Genomic DNA, 18,223 nt, shown 5'->3' on the forward strand with positions numbered 1-18,223 from the left:
GAAGTACCGGAAGTTGTGCGCCGGTATTGCCCGTCTTCGAACTGAAACTAAGTTTGGACAAAATATGACGAAGACCAAATTTTGGACCAAATCGGTTGATCAGTTCGAGAGTTATCGTGCGCTCCAGTCTGTTTTCCAAAGAAGCATTGACTTGCCCCTGAAAAAAATTTTACCGTCGTAATTGAGGCAGTGAATGCAAAAATCAAAGTGATTCGAGAGCAGGTCTTAAAGTGAAGTTATCGGAAATTTTGTGTGGGAGGAAGGAGTGGACAAATATAGTCTATATTCGAACCTGATCTATATCAGGTAGATATATTAAGACACTTGTGCGGGAAGAAGCAAAAGGAGTGGGCCGATATGACTTATCTCCGATCTTAAACTAAGTTTTGATAAACTATTACGAATGCCAAATTTTGGATCGAATCGGCTGATCCGTTCGAAAGCTATCTTGCGCTCCAAGCTCTACGCACGGTGTCATAGGATTTTTTCTGCACTTTTAGGCTGTTTTCTGGGGAAGTATGGACTTGCCCCTGATGAAATATACACCGTCGTATTGAGGGCAGTGAATACAAGTTGTTACAACAAAAATCAAAACAATTCGAGAGCAGGTCCTAAACTGAACATTTCCAAAATTTTGTGTGGGAGGTACCCGAAAGAGTGGACCGATAGAGTCCATATTGTACCCTCATCTAAGTCTGTTAGAAGTTTTACGATGTGCAAACTATGGACCAAATCGGTTGCTCCCTTCAAGAGTTATCGTGCGCACAAATTTTACGAACATTTTCGTGGGGGAGGTACCGGAAGGAGTGGACCGATATAACCCATCTTCGAATCTAAACTAAGTTCGGACAAAATATTACGAAAGCCAAATTTTGGAACGAATTTGTTGATCCGTTCGAGAGTTATCGTGCGCTCCAGCCAGACGGACGGATATGGCTAAATCAACTGCAAATTGTCTGAAACGGATTTCGTCCAAACATACTTGGGGTCTAAAACCATTATTTCGTTGAAGCAAATTTTTCCCGTATGAAATTGTATATACCCACGTTAGCATAAATGCTGAGGGTATAAAAAAATTATGCAAGTTCCAAAGTTGGCCTCCAGTCATCACATATGTACATGCTAGAAATATAGCGTTGAGGACGAGTTAGTCCCTTCGAGAGTTAACGTGCGCACAATTTCAGCGAAAAAAATTAAACTTTTGAGGAGGAGGTAATCGAGGAATTGGACCGATATTAGTCATCTTCTTCATCTAAAATTGGACAACATATTAAGAGGCCAAATTTTGGAGAGAGTCGGTTGATCCGTTCGAGAGTTATCTTGAGCTCCAACCACTACACGCGGTGTCATCGGAGTTTTATGCAATTTACAGGCTATTTTCTCCGGATGTATGGTCTTGCCCCTGATTAAACGTCTACCGTCGTATGTGGGCAGTGTATACAAGTTGTTACGAAAAATTGTATGAGGTACCGGAAGGAGTGGGCCGATATAACTTCGAACTTAAACTAAGTTTGGACAAAATATTACGAAAGGCAAATTTTGGACCGAATCGGTTGATCCGTTCGAGAGTTATCGTTCGATCCAGCCAGCCAGACAGACGGACATGGCTAAATCGACTCCATGTTGTCTGAAATGGGGCACATTGTGGTCGTATGCAAATGTATATAGACAATATTTTTGAAAACATAGCTGAAGCCAAGGTTTGCATTTTTATAACTCGCGAATTGTGATTGCATATTTATTATACAAACTAAATAAAATAAAATATTCTTGGATTGGCCTTAAAAGGTTATTTTAAATTTTAAGTTAAAAAATTTAACATATCATAAATAAACATATCATAAATGCCCGAAGTCGTATCTCCAAAAAAATCAAAATTCGTTTTTTGATGGAATCTAATACATACATAAAACTAAAATACATGCTTCTGCAAGCTTCTACGTTAAAAAATAACGATTCTATTCAAGAAAAGGCATTGCGGAAAATGGGATAGCATTCCAGATTTCCGCGGTTTTAGTTTCATTACTTACTCCTATTTGTATATGATTGAAAATATCCCAAAAACTCGCCCTCATAAGATTAATATTCCATAAAACAATTTTTATACCCTCAGCATTTATGCTAACGAGGGTATATACACTTTCATACGGGCAACATCTGCCTCATCGAAATAATGGTTTAAGACCCCAAGTATGTTTGGACGAAATGTGTTTCAGACAATTTGGAGTCGATTGAGCAATGTCCGTCCGTCTGTCTGGCTGGCTGGCACGATAACTCTCGAACGGATCAACCGATTCGTTCCAAAATTTGGCTTTCGTAATATTTTGTCCAAACTTAGTTTAAGTTCGAAGATGGGTTATTTCGGTCCACTCCTTCCGGTACCTCCCCCACAAAAGTTTGAAAATGTTCAGAAAATTTGTGCGCCCGATTACTCTTGAAGGAAGTAACCGATTTGGTCCATACTTTGCACATCGTGAAATTTCTACAAGACTTTGATGAGGTTCCAATATGGACTCAATCGATCTACTCCTTCGGGTACCTTCCACACCAAATGTCGGAAAAGTTCAGTTTGGGACCTGTTCTCGAATCGGTTTGATTTTTATATAGTAGCAACTTGTATTCCCCGCCCCCCATCCGACGGTATAAGTTTCATCAGGGGCAAGCCCATACTTCCTGAGAAAATAGCCCGAAAGGTACAAAAAACCCCTATGACACCGTGTGTAGTGGTTGGAGCGCCAGATAACTCTCGAACGGATCTGCCGATTCGGTCCAAAATGTGGCCTTCGTAATATTTTGTGCACACTTAGTTTAATTTCGAAGATAAGCCTCTTGATGGGAGTGACCGATTTGGTCCATACTTTACACATTCTAATATATCTACCAGAAATAGATCAGATTCGAATATGGACTATTTTTGTCCACCACTTCGGGAACCACTCACACACAATTTTTAATAAATTCACTTTAAGACCTGCTCTCGAATCACTTTGATTTTTATTGAAGCAACTTTCATTCGCTGCCCCAATTACGACAGTAAAAGTTTTTTCAGGGGCAATTCTATACTTCTTGGGAAAACAGCCCGAAAGTTGTAAACAAGCCCTATGGCACCATGTCGTCGGTGTCATGCTTAAGTGATCCATACGCCATTTGCCCGTTTTGAGATAATCACATTTTAATGTTTTGCGCCACAACTGCGTGGAGCTGACTCAAGAAAATATTTATGTTTTTGACTTGAAATGTTAATAATAGTATATAGAACATATTTGCAAAAATATAGAAGAAAATGTATTGGAATATAAAAGTTATAGAAACAAGAATTTTTGTCGATTTGTTCCATATCCACACTTATGACACAAATGTGAAATATTGTACATCACATGGAACAAAGTGACAAAAAAAATTTCCACATTTGCCTCAATAAATTAAATACTTCTAAAGCGAAAATTCAAGTTCTGATTTTTGAAATGTGTTCTTTAACTTGTAAGTTTCTAAAATATTAAAATATTAAGTTCATAACTGAAAAAGCTTAAGCTTTCGCGTCGATGCATGGATATCTCGGAAACTAGAGCAGATAGGAGAAAGCCGGCTAGAAATTCAGAAAGAGCATACCGGAAAACCTTAGAAACCACCTATATCTCAAAAAGTCAAAAATGGCGTATGGAACACTTGAGCATGACACCGACGATATGTACTGGCTGGAGAGCTCGAACGGAATACTGTGTTCGCCAACACTTTGGATATTGTAATATTTCTTCGAATATTATATGAAATTCGAGGGGGGTGCTTATAGGTCCGCTTTTTCCGGTACCTCCCCCACAAAAGTTCGAAAATATTCGCTAAAATGGTACGCGCGATTTCCCATAGACGTAGCAACCGATTTGGTCCAAACTTTGGATCTCTAAATATTGTCGAAACTTGATTAATGTTTAAATTTGGGCCCTATCTGTCCAATCCTTGTGGTACCACCCACACAAATGTTCAACAGTTTTGTGTTGTTCGAGGATCCTTTGGACATTTTTACCGAAGGTTTTACTTGTGGCCCTGTTTACAACGATATTATGTTTTTCGTAGGCTAGCGTGATAAAAAAAAGCCCTATCTATCAATATCCCCGCAAGTTTTTTGAAAACCCCCCGAAATACATAAGTTTTTTTGGAGAAAAAAGTATTTCAATCCACACAGGCTGAGGGTATATCTCTGTCGGCAAAGCCGACTGATACTTTTTTACTTGTTTTAATTACCATATTTACGGTAAGCATTTTATTTTTAAGGTTTTTTTCGGCAACTCGAAAAATGAGTTACGGAGTTTGTGGTCAAAGTGCATGCTCCACTTCCCCAGATAAAGCGTGCTTACCAAGTACTCCTTCACACGAGCAGCTTTCTTGTAGATATCCTTGTGGATTCCTGGCTGACATGGGTTTGGGATTTCAGTGCTATCAGCGGAAAGCTGATGACACATCACTTCCTTTTATATACATTTTAAATACTCGTAGTATATACCCTAGTTAGCCAAAAGGCGGTGTCTTTTATCCCGATGTTATGACCAATAGAAGAATTTTATTTTTTCTAAATAATCGTAAATTTTCACAGAATATTCAATTTCATTTCAATTGTCGAATTCATACAACACTGAGATATTTCCAACACAATGGGTTAAGATGATTTGCTTTCGGTAATCCCACAAACAAATAAATACTGTCTGTCGGTAGACTTTTTCAAGTGCTTAAAAAGATAATTGTCTGAGTCGTTTGCAAAATGTTTGTTTACTTTGTGGTATGTCGCTTAAGGAAGTCAGAAGTAAACTGTCAATGCGAGGAAAACAAAACGATGCATACGATGATATCGAAGAATAATGATGACGGATTTTATAAGTGAAGCCTAAAAAGATTTAAGCGATTCGTTACGCTTAATTTGCAACATTAAATCAATTTCAATGAGCTTGTCAATATGAATATGTCATTATCATTGTGAAGTGAATCAGCAAAACAAAAACATGAAAAACAAATTGTCGCATTAAATTTAGTGCACAACACCAAAATAAAAACTTAGAGTGCAATATGATTGATGCGTCCATCATTGGTTATAAAATTAATTCTAAGTGAAATTATCCATAACAAAAGCTGTTGAAATACTTGAGAGCATGATTTCATTTATTGCATATTGTTTATTTATTCTGGAGGGAAATCAAATACGGCGAATCATTAAATGAATGTTATTGTTTCTGCTTTTGTCATTTAGAAGTACTTAGAAATGACGAATGTTTGTGCCTAACTTTCAGGGGAAAAGTGAATTTAGCGGTGCATGTCGGCAAATGTGGCAAAAACCAGTTAAGTGTATTATTTTGAGATCGTCATGTGTCAATATACAGTATCGACCAAAACTTAATTTACATTTCCTTAGAATGATAATTTCTTAAGAAAAATAAGATATAAATTTATTTTTTATAGGAGGGTTGGCGTTTTTTATTTGGGATGACGACTTCTATTTTGTTTTTCAAAATAGTCAGGCTTAATCACATAGTCGTTCTTTTAATATTTTATTAAAACAACAATAATTTATTAGTGGGAAAAATTGGCAATGTTTACCAATGTTTTTATACTTATTATTATTATCTTTATTATTGAAATAAAAAAAATCACAAACTTAAGCAATTCTGAATTTAATAAAAAAGTTAAAAATAAAAAAAAAAATTAAGTCGCAAAAATAAGTGGACAAAACTAAAGCACTCCTAATTTAAGGAAAAAAAAAACTAGTGAAATTCTGAATAAATAGGCCGGTCAGGCTAAAAAATAAAAATTATATTAGTCTATGTGAATCATTCTACACTAAATTAAAGTTAAGTGAACACTGATCTCCCGGTGGTGTCTCCTGCGGAAACTGCCTTTAACACCAGTTAAAGGTAGTGAGCAAAAAAATGCCGTGTGTTTTCACCTTAAAAATATCCTAATAAGAAAAGCAAAGAAGAAGAATAAATAACACGTCTACGGTTGACGTCCCCCGCAACCATTTCAAGGACCATGAGCTGCGAATATCCGCTTGGAATGTTTCGGGTGCACATATTTGCAATGTACAAGACCATATTATACCAATATTGTGCTTAAAAGATATGGTATCCGCTTTCACCCCGGTGAACTTACAACAATTCAGATGGAACCTAAATTCTTCAACATCACAGTCTACTTTGAGTTATGACCCAAATATATATATTACGAACGCTTAGAAAAAATATATGACTTTAAAATTATTCTATTGTAACGTTACTGTTCCATACAATTCTTACACCTTCTTCCACCCGCAGTAATATTAATTCCACCTAAAGGTCCCTATTAAATACCGTCAATACATTCAATCTTCCCTTCGCTTAAAATTGTCCGCCCGTCGTATAGCATATCTCAAGTTCGATGTAAGTGTTTAGGAAATAACTCTCATTCACTTTCGAGTTACTGGCCGAATATATTTCGAAGATGTCGAATACCTTCGACAATGTACGAGGAAAGTAGGCAAGTGACTCATCCGCAGTCTCGGTAACTGGTACTAGTTAGCAAAGTATTTTACCCTGCTCACAGCGCGCCCCCAGCTCTTAGCAACCTCCTTACGATCAGCACGCTTGTAGCAAATTCATTGTCCTTAAAACATTCCAATGTCCTAGCAAACTCCGTACGTTCATAGGCAGCTAACCTTTAGCCGAACTCTATCCCGACAGCACTCGAATACTTTAGATCCGACCTGATTGTCACCGAGCCAGCGACATCAAAATACTTCTGATCCGATCTATAACAAACCGATTTTTGTGGAGCTGACAATATTCAGAGCAGAGCTGCAACACCCGAATAACAACAAGCCGACAACATTCGAACACTTCAGGGCCAAGCCATACACCCGATCAATTCGACACGACACACAGTGCGAAATTTGGGAAGTTTAGTGGAACTTTAAGGGATTTTCAAAGTACATGAAATTAATTAAACTTTTATTGAATTCGTTAGCTAAGTACTCCACTGCAAATGGTCCATACTCAGTTTGCCGATTTACTCCACCAAACGACTAAAAAATGCACTTAAAGTTGCACTTTTGTTTAATTTTTTTTTTTTTTTGTAAGAAATGTATTTTTGATTCATTAAAAAATTGGAGTGGCGCGGACAAAGGGTAAGTCAGTATGACATGATTTATTTTTCTTAATATTTTACAAAATAATTATGATATTTTACACTTAAAAAAATGCAAAAAACCCTTATTGTTTTCGTGCAATTTTAGTCGGAAAGAAGTGATTTTTTGAAGTTTTAAAAGTGAGTTCCGTACATTCACGTGTTATGATATATATAATCTGAAAGATTGGATTCTCCTCTGTTTGCAAAGCTTTAAAACTGCTGCGGTATCGCACGGTCTTTGGAGATATTCAAGATTTTCTAAAAAGACTTCGGGAATTTCATTCAGTTGCATTTTCCAAAAGTAGAAGGTAAACGCAACAATGAACGCCATTGTTGACTGTGTTTTGAAGAAATGGACTCACTAATTCTAACAATGATAATTTCTGTAAAATTAAGAAACCTCTCGCAATTTTTCATAGTTTTGACGCCTAAATGTTGGTGATTTACATATAGTGCAACATTCTTAGATGCTGCGGTGCAAATACCAAAATACGTTAAAAATTGTAATGCAGTGCAGACCTGAACTTGATCTGAAAGACATTAATAACAAAATTAATGGTACAGATCTGCTGAATGGACCAATAAACATTATAGATACAAATGAAAACAAAAAATATTGAAATTTTACTCCTTAATATATGTGTAGGATTGTAGGGCTTCACCCAGAAGTGGACCTATGTTGACAGCTTTTGTGTGAGGAGGTTTTTTATTCGCTAACATCCTAAAATTTACATTTATATCAAAATCGGCTGCAATTGTTGTCTTTAACCTTTAAAATACCCAATATGAGGGAACCCGGCTTGTGGGGGCTATTCCAAAACGCGAACATATATTGAAAATATTTTGTACATAAGTTTTCTATCCGCTAAAAACTCAATATACCAATTTGCATCAAAATCGATTGAAAAATGAATGTAAAACGTAAAAACGGCAGCCACGGTTACATAAGCGCTACAGGAAACCGCGGGTCTATGTGGCCCAATTTGAGCCCCACACTGTCCACTAATATAAGAAACATTTGTTCAAAATTTTAGGAATCTACACCTTTTCCTTTAAAAGTTATTAGTAAAGTTCCGCTAAAGTGCTCATATTTTGCACTGTGCGACATCAACAATCCGATTGTCATCGACCACAAATACCAACGAATATATTGTAGTTGGTAGAACAAGATTCAAGCATAATGACATAATGCCTGTCACCAGACCAAAAACAAGACACAAAATTGATCACGTTGTGATAGATGAAAGAAATTCATCGAACGTGCTGGGCGTACAATGGATCCGTGGGGAAACAACGACTTTAAACGTAGAAAATAAAAAACGAACAGGCTCAACACCATAGCCGGACATCGAAAAGCTGTAATCGCAACCGATAGCCACAGCGTATTCCACTCAACTTGTCCAATTGCTTAATGCAAGATCTCCTCAATCCGATCATATATCAACACAATTGCAAATTATTGCTGACTCCAAGCCAATTGCCGTGAAATCCATAAGGTCCTCCACCAAGGGACCCATGGTATTACCAGGAGTGTCGTGCTGCTACCAATAAGAAGAATGCGAAGGGTGCAGCCGATGCACTGCGGTCCCAAACTGCGACGAAAATCTATATCAACAAATTTCAATGACAATTCAGGAAATTATCTTTAAACATATCATATTTTAATATTCCAACAATGTTTTTGTAATTTATAACGGTACTTAAGAAAGCAGAACAGAAGAAGTTGACATTTACGTATGATCTCTTAAAGTCTTTAAAACAACTCAGGAAGGTTGCGACTTCTTACAAAGAAAATAACTAAGAATTAATACAAGTGAGCCAAGGCTATAGTAGGGCAGGGGCCGACTATGTGATACCCTACACCACTACCCCTGTGCATAAGCTTTTGACTGGTAAACTTCAAAATATTAAAATTGGGATAGCTTAGCGCCTTTGCTCTGAATGTCTTCATTAATACAGGTCAGTTTTGTTGAAACGCATTTAAGTGCATCGTTAGTGTAACTCCAACCATAACTCCACCAATCGCCCTACCGAATCGGCTAATTTTTGTTGCACCTATCCAATATATATGATGCCCAGGAAAGTACTTCTCTGCTTGTGATGTATTCTCAATGATAATATGTGTTTCAACCAATATAATAACATCAAATTCGTTTAAATACGTAAAAAATAATGGGTATAGATATTTATTCGACAATCCATTTATATTGTAAGATATTATTTTAATTTTTATATTAGTATACTTTTCTTTAATTGTTTGTAAGCTCTGTCTATTGAAATCTAGTTTTTTGAATCAATTTTATCAAAAATATTGTTGAAGGAAGTCGTGGTTATTTCTTCTCCATATAAAATTTTGAGTACCGCTTCCGCATCCTCTCGACCACAGATAAGGTTGTTTTGACTGTCCCAAGTGAACCATTTGTCTTTAATCTTCAACCGATCCTCTCTTACCACAATTTTATGTTTCTTGGATTCTTTTAATATCTTTTTTCTTATCAGCAGCATGGCTATTTTATTTCTCTGCCTTCTTGGATTTAGATCCCTATCAACTGAAATTGATGTACCGGCTAATTTTTTTGTGTTACGGAGTACTTCCCGCGCATTGATTTCATTTCCAAAGTCGGCCACAACAGTTTGAATTCCATTCCGTTCGAATAAAGTGTGGGCTGATATTATTGTGGGAGATATATTAAGTTTTTGAGTACAAATCTGCATAACAGCATTTATGGGCGGTTTTATATTTTCAATACCCTTGAAAATTAGTTTTGCACTTGTCAGTTGACGTTCCAGCCAATGCAAGTTATCTTCCTCAACTCTCATTTTATTTTTCAAAATGTTGATTTCATCTTTCAACATTTGGTTTTCACATTTTAAGTGTGCAATTTCGGCCGTGGCAACTGATATCCCGTCCTTTACCTCTTCAATGTCTTGTTTGGTTGGCAGTTTCGATAGTTTCTCTTCTAGTATGACATTCATCGTAGACTTCATCATTTCCATCAACTCACTTACATCCATATTACCGACCGGTTTCTTTGCCATATTATCAATATCTGGAGATGTTTCAAACAATTTCCGCTTAGTTTGCTGATATGCTTGGAGATTGTAAGGCGTACGCGGCATACCTTTTAAGCCCTCGGCACATAGGATCCGTTTTGTTTCGCGTTGAGCGTTTAAACAACAACCACATGAAAAATGTGTAAGTGATGCCAAGTTTGTTCACGAATTTTTTATGTGGTTGTTGTAACGCAACGCTGAACGCGCCGTATGTGCCAAAGGCTTTAATTGTGTGGTGATTATTTTTTATCCTGTTCACAAACCACAATTGGTTAATCGATGATACTGATACAACCCTGGGTTCAAACTAATACCAGAACTTGACACCACTTTTTTATTGTAGGAGAAGTGTAAACAAAACAAAAATGTCAAAACATACCAGCTGTTTTTGTTGTGTGCAGAGTGCTGAATAGTTTTACATTCACCGGTTAACAGCAAAAACTTCCTTCCTTCCAGTGATTTTTGTGTTTAATTTGTAAAATTTTATAATTTAAATTGTGAAATGTGCGAAAATTCGTGCGGAAATGTCCGGCAAACAATCACCGACCTTTTGTGTCCACCGATCTATGAGGTCCACGGTTATTTTGGCCAAAACAAAAGCTGTGACAGGTTTTAGATGAGTTTTTTCCGTAGCGCACGTAAAACACGTAAGTTCTTCTTAACAAAACAATACTTGCCTTCGATATACCTCTTACAGAAGAGATATATTCGCTTTGAAATAAAACGTTGACTTTTTCTCCAAATAAGTGTTTTGCCCATTCCGACTCCTGAATATTATCCGACCATCACCAACATCAATAGGCTTCTTCCTTTGTAGGACCCTCATTAACTCTCAATATTTCGTGACGATCCGATCAAAATTGACCTGTAGCGTGATTACAAAAACAAACAAAAAAAAAAATAAAAAATGGGATGTATTACCGACTATTGCGATATCTCCGTTATTTGGCCACCTGCGCCAACCTGCTTTACATCATTGTAAAGATGGGATCTTCTAGAGGAGGATATATACACTTTGATACGATGAAAATGTGCCTCATCGAAATAATGGTTTTAGACCCCAAGTATGTTTGGACGAAATGTGTTTCAGACAATTTGGTGTCGATCTAGCCATGTCCGTCTGTCCTGCTGGCTGGAGCGCACGATAACTCTCGAACGGATCAATCGATTCGGTTCAAATTTTGGCCTTCGTAATAGTTTGCCCAAACTTAGTTTAAGTTCGAATATGAGCTACATCGGTCCACTCCTTCCGGTACCTCCCCCACAAAAGTTGGATATGTTCGGAAAGTTTGTGCGCACGATAACTCTTGAAGGGAGAGACCGATTTGGTCCATACTTTGTATAGCGTAAACTTTCTACCAGAGTAATATATTAGGTTCCAATATGGTCTGAGAAAATAGCCTGAAAGTTGCAAAAGACCCCTATGACACCGTATGTAATGGTTTGAGCGCAAATAACTCTCGAACGGATCTGCCGATTCAGTCCAAAATTTGTCCAAACATAGTTTATGTGCGAAGATAAACCAAATCGGTCCATTCCTTCAGGTACCTCCGCACGATTGTGCGCACGATAAATCTTGAAGTGAACGTTTTGGTCCATACTTTACACATCTTAATACATCTACCAGATATAGATCAGGTTTAAATATGGACTATATTTGTCCACTCCCTTGGGTACCTCCCACACAAAATTTCGGATAGGTTCACTTTAAGACCTGCTCTCGAGACACTTTGGTTTCTGTTGAAGCAACTTGCATTCGCTACCTCAATTACGACGATAAATGTTTTTTCAGGGGGCAAGTCCATACTTCTTGAGGAAACAGTCCGAAAGGTGTAAAAACCCCTTTGTGTAGTCGCTGGAGAGCAAGAAAACTTATTCTTCCCCTTAAGGTACCTACCCCACAAAAGTTCAACATTCGTGTCGAAATGAAGTTTGGGGTCTCTTCGAAGATGCTTTGGAAATGAATGCCGATGCTGTTCATTGTGGACAAGTCCATGCTTCCTGGCATACTGGTCCAAAAGTTATAAGATGATCCACTAAAATAACTAGTGTGACCAATACATAAAAAATATGACTCTCAAAATCAGATCCACTTCCTTTGTCGTCTATTCATTTAAGTAGCCCTTCCGCAAAACTTTAATCCTAATCTACATTATCGTCTGCAAGTTCAAAGGTACAAAATGGCCACAAATTTCTAAAAAGACCCGAAATACATTCGATCTATCCGTAGATTAATATTTCAATTCACATAGGCTGAGGGTATATCTCTTTCAGCAAAGCCGGCTGATTCTTTTTTCCTTGTTTAGTCAGGCTTTGCTTTTGGAAGGTCCCCGACCAAAGCTGTGATATTCGTCATTATTATTAAAATGAAAAGTTGGGTTCTATTAACGGCTATTGCGATATCTTCGTTGTTTGACCACCTACGACAACCTACGTTACATCGTTGCAAATGTGATATCTTATACTGTTAGCTGCATTTGAGATACCCCATATAGAAGCAGAGTTATTCACTTTGAAATAAAATGTTGACTTTTTCTCCAAATACGTTTTTTGCCCATTCCGACCCCTGAATATTATCACCAAAATCAGAAGACTTCTTCCCCTGCGGGACCTTCATCAACACCCAAATTTTGGTGACGATCGGATTAAAATTGCTACCTGTAGCGTGATTACAAAGTTTAAATGGTCAGACGGACGGACGGACACACATAGCCAGATCGACTCAGCTCGTCGACATTCATTTTGGTATATATATGTATGGGTCTACGACTATCATTTCGATGCGTTACAAATTTTTTGCCCAAAAGCAACTTATAATACCCTCCCCCCCCCAACATAAAATATTCTAACCTGAAATGGAATACTTAGTTTATTTTCCTGTTAACAATATCAGGCGGAGACGTTTTCTGACCACTGAGAACACCATAACCAAATTACAGGCAATTTAGACTGAAAATGTAGTTATATGGGGGCTATACCAAACCCTGGTCCTATATCCACACTTTTTGGTGTTAAATTTTCCCGATCAAATAGAACTAGAAATATCAAATTGCAGGCAGTTCGGGCCGAAAATGTAGATAAAAACTTCAAACCACCTGAAATCGCGAGGTACCATTATATGGACGCTATACCAAAACCTAGACCTATGTATGTCAACAATTTTACAGCCAATTCGGGCCGAAAATGTAGATAAGAGCTTCAAAATACCTGAAATCGGGTGCTACTGGGGCTATAGGAAAAATTGGACCCACATTGATGATTTTTTGGCTAAAGTATTTTTTACTTATTTTAAGCATTTACTGAAAAAATCAGATCTACCCGACGATTAGAAATATTTTTTGTCGCACCTTCCCATACAGCGGGACCACTGTGCGATGTCCTCTAGCTGGACATGTTTTTAATAGAGTACTACCTCACATAAGATTTTCCCTGTCGAAGCGGCACTACCACATTTTATAATGGAGGATGTAATAATTAACGCTAAATCATCCGATATTGATGACGGAATTTCTATGGTAGTGCTGACACAGGTAGATTATCCGGAAGTTGAGTACCTCACCCAAGTTCTCACCCTATCGTTAGCCATGGCCAAAATTTGGAAAATTTACAGGTTGATCTAGCTACTTAAGCGAGACATGTATACTAGCAAAGGTGGGTCGACCGATTTCTCTATTATCGCCCGTAGATTTTACTCCTCCCCAATGTCAGAAACAGCTGGCTCAGCAATACAAAAGCGCCGCCCGCCACCTCTAACACATATTAGACGATGAATGAAGCAGAACAAACCATGCAATAGGACAGTGTGACGTTTGACTTATCACAAATGTGTTTGTCAGTCGTACATGGAATTCAGTAATAAGATGTCGATGCTCCGTAGAGTGAAAGAGGAAGTATCCCAAGGTGGGGTGATACCTGCGGAACTGGTTAACACCTGTCCTGTATTCCATTCCTCCAGACGGCTTTGAGATCGTTACGTATGCTGATGTTTGTATGATCTTGGCGTCGCACACTGGTCGAAACCATTGATCTAGCGGCGCGAAAGTCAAGAAATCGAACTATAAAATTGCGAAATATTTTCCATTGCATCTATTACAGACACATTACAGACAAAGATTTCGTTTTTTCATTTTGTTGTAAATATTCACTCAGTTATTCACTATCATATACAAGAGTTTTTGTTGCATCAGATTTATTTATTTTTAATTAATAGCAGGGGGTATGAATTAAATTATAAAAATTAGTTTGGGGTCTGGAGGTACTTAGTTATATAGCAATAAATTATCAAAAAATTAAATTTTTTAGTGTTTTTATGGGTTGTAAGCGCTTGTTCTATAGAGTGCATCTTGTAAACTTGGCCGAACTTAGGTTCGATTATTTTTTGGGGAATGAAATTGGACTCTCTGGATACGGAATAACCACATTATGGCTGCAAATATCTGCAAATCTTTTGATGACTGCACTTTTAAAATAAGGGATTTATACAAATTAAGCTGTGCATTTGTATGGGAGCTAAATCAAAATATGGACCTATCTTGAGAAATGTTTGCAAGGAGGAGTTCTACCCCCGGAGACACTATAATACCATATTATAGCTAAATATGTTATTAAATATGGTATAACAAGTAAAAATTCAACGAATCGAGGGGACCATAAAAGGGGCTAAATCGAAACATAAATCCGTATTGAAAATATTTTGTAAGAAGATTTTATACGCAGTGAGAACACGAAATGCAAAATTACAGCCAAGTTGGTTTAAAAATGTGGTCATGATTTTCAAAATACCTTAAATTGGGAGGTACGGTTACATGGGGGCTATATCAAAACGTGCACCTATGTCCATAATTTTTGGTGGAAATATTTTGTGACCACTAGGTACCAAATTACTGCTAATTTGCTACGAAATTGTGGCTTAAATCCTCAAAATACCGAAAATCGGAAGGTACCATTATATGGGGGCTATACGAAAACATTAGGCTATACGAAAACATCTCAATTCGTTTGCAAGTTATTAATTTCGCGCCGCTAGATCAGTGCTTTCGACCACCGTGCGTCGCATACATTCTCTAATGATATTTGTGAAATGTTGAAGTCCTATTTGACTGATCTTATAGCCTGTTTATATTATAGTTTTTGTCGGGTTAACCTTCTTTATGAGGATTTAGGAATTAACATTTGATATCCAGTGAATTTATTAAATCCGCACTATTAGCACCTCTTTCTATGAAAGGAATATGCAAATATCCGCCACTAAACTACGGCCACCCTGTTCGCCACATGGACTGGGGAGATGGACATAGAATTCTGACCACTAACTAACCCAAAATTGGTATTGACAGTATGTTCACGTCCTAGGAATGCCCCTGTTATTTGCTAAATGTTGAGATGTTGAAACAAGGTCCTCAAGAAAAGAAACCTTGTTGACGAAATATATCGCAATAGGTCGGTCTAGGTAAGCTATGCGGCACAAGTGAGATCCTACACAAGAATGCCGCCCTGAGAACGTCATCAGTGGACATTTGCGAGATAAGAAGAAGATTCTTTCAGTAAGACAACAACATGGCATGCTATCGTTGCAGAAGTGAAAGTCATCCTCATCACCATATGGTGGATAGGACTTCCCCACCCAGACATGTCAGGAGGAATCTTCAAGATCTAGGGAAAGAGGTCTAACGCTACAAGAGAGCCCAAAGATCAGTAAGCCTATGAAGCAGGTTTAACTAGCAATCACACAGAGCCAGTCGCAACAACTATCGTAGGAGAAGTGTAATATTCTAACTGGAGAATATAAGGGAAGGTAAACGATACCGTCCGATGTAAAGACTTTTAAAAGGATGAAGACAAAATACCAAACTTAAGGCAATTTCGGTTAGATATTGCGGCTAAAGCCTAAAAATACCGATAATAGTTAGGCTGGTTCTAAGGGGGCTATAAAAAATGTGTATATGTACCGACAATTCTCTGCAGGGCTATTTTAAATGTCTAATGAAGACTATATACGGAGTTTCACCTATTTATGTATGACTATGCGGCTAAAGGCCTGAAAATACCGAAAATCAGGCGGTACCGTTCTATGGGGCTATATCTAGACGTTGACCTACACTAACAAATTTCTGAAAGAAAGGTTTGCAGCCCCAAAATAAGAACTTAATACCAAATTTCAGTCATTTCGGTCAGTTGAGAACATTTACAAAACATGAGAGCAAATAATGGGATTGTAGGGAAAATAGGAAAGTGATTTTGCATCTCATGAAAATCTTACATATTTTTGAAAAAATAGTGGCTTTTGGATGGATATAAGAAACTGCACACAAACTACATCACGAGCGAAAATATGTAAAAATTCTTGAAATATTTTTTCTATAAAATAAACGATGTTCCTTTCATGGAGCTTTTTGTAACTGTAAGCTGTACAAATTCATAATAAGCTTCTCCAACGAAATTCTGTTCTGCTTTGTTGCCATGTTGTCTATTGTTTTCTATCCGCAAATTGTAATAAAACTAAAATCTCCGATAAACATCTGTTCACACAAGTTAGATAATCCTATGACTCATTATTATTGAGAATTACATAACTCGAACTAGACCTGCATGCCACACCTCAATAAAACACCGTTAAGAACTTTTACTTTTTTTGTGTGTAAAGGAAATACTTTACAGTTAAAGGTAGGTTGGTTGTTGGTGATATAACACATTACAGGTCTATTATTTAATAACGATAATCGTACTTTTACAACAACCACCAATCGACAATTACTCCAAGCCAGCCAGCAGCAGTGGCAACAAGTTAAGTTGTAAAAATAAAACAAAATAAGAAACAAAACAAAAAACAAGTTAAATTAGGTCCCACAGCATGTTAATGGACACATTATACGGAGTAACATTAAACGGGCAGTGAGCCTGGCCGTTTGAATGCCTGCCTGTCCAACTGTCATTCACTTGGGTGAACATAAAGACAAAATGCCAAACAAAATTCAACACCACAACCTATTTTAGAAGAGAAAAACAAACGTAACAAAAAAAGCTAATGATTGAAGGTCATTACTTTTGCTGTCTAGCTGTCTGTCCCACCGACTCTTTTTGTCGGTTTGTCTATTCCATTTAAATGACTTAGTTTTTTTTCTCTGTGTTTTGAAAGTGTCGCAATACCTTCACTTTTTAAATTCGCATTTAAAATTATTGATTGAAATGGGATTTACCTCTTTGATCGACAACATGGTGTTTGTGGTGGATGATTCAGGCAACATAAGAAGGAAACTATACGGAGGTTTTCGTTGGCAAATGAGAAAACAATTTTTTTACCAAGAGGATATATTCGTCCTTTTGAGCTTTTGGTACCCTAAACCACAATGTGGGGATGGTATTTAAACTAAAAAAAAAACTCAATTACCCCTTCTACCTTAAAACCATACTTTAAGCCTACCAGCATACTTTAAGCCGTAAAAGGCTTATTGAGAGGGGAAGTAGTGTGTGTTGTTGTTTTCTGTTACCCATTTTTGTTAAATATAGCCCTAAGATTTACAAGTTCCTCTGATAACTTTTCAACAAACAAAAATATCTCAATAGTTCGTTCGCACCCTCCTTAGTTCTGCTACTTAAATCGTTCAATTTTCCGCACATACAAATCACCACGGCAATAACATTAAATATCAATGTCTTTGCAAAATTTGTTATATATGACTTCTAACTGGTTTCCGAAACAGTTGTTCGTTCGTTCACAAGTCAAGCTGTGACTTATTTGCTGTTTGGTTGTCAGCTTATTTTGCTCGGTAGGCCTGTTAAGTTATGTTGCAAATAACGTGCATTTGATGTCTGGCGTATTCACAGCATCATAATAAACAAATCTGGTATCGAAGGGAAATTGCAACATTCGTCTTATGGCTTGTATAATTTCCGTTGAAAATGTTAACAGATTGTAATGACTGAAGTTTAAGCAGAAAAAGACTTGTTATTATGCCACACAAGTGTCTAAAAGTTAAGATGATGACTCAAATATTTATGTGAAATCGAGGAGGGGAAAACCAAT

The 18,223-nt window shown here is 37.2% G+C and overlaps 1 protein-coding gene across 1 annotated transcript in view; it reads left to right on the forward strand.

The window, feature by feature from the left end:
• Window positions 1–10,499: 10,499 nt before the first annotated feature.
• The window catches only part of LOC141398327 (uncharacterized), a 92,407-nt gene continuing 84,683 nt past the window's right edge, over window positions 10,500–18,223 (forward strand). The window contains exon 1 of the mRNA XM_073975612.1: window positions 10,500–10,847. Coding sequence (XP_073831713.1) covers window positions 10,817–10,847 — 31 coding nt within the window. The 5' untranslated portion in view covers window positions 10,500–10,816. The remainder of the gene's footprint in view (window positions 10,848–18,223) is intronic.

The sequence above is a fragment of the Musca autumnalis genome, unplaced genomic scaffold, assembly GCF_047663935.1.
Source record: "Musca autumnalis isolate F117 unplaced genomic scaffold, ASM4766393v1 scaffold_3, whole genome shotgun sequence".
Classification (NCBI taxonomy): Eukaryota; Metazoa; Arthropoda; class Insecta; order Diptera; family Muscidae; genus Musca; species Musca autumnalis.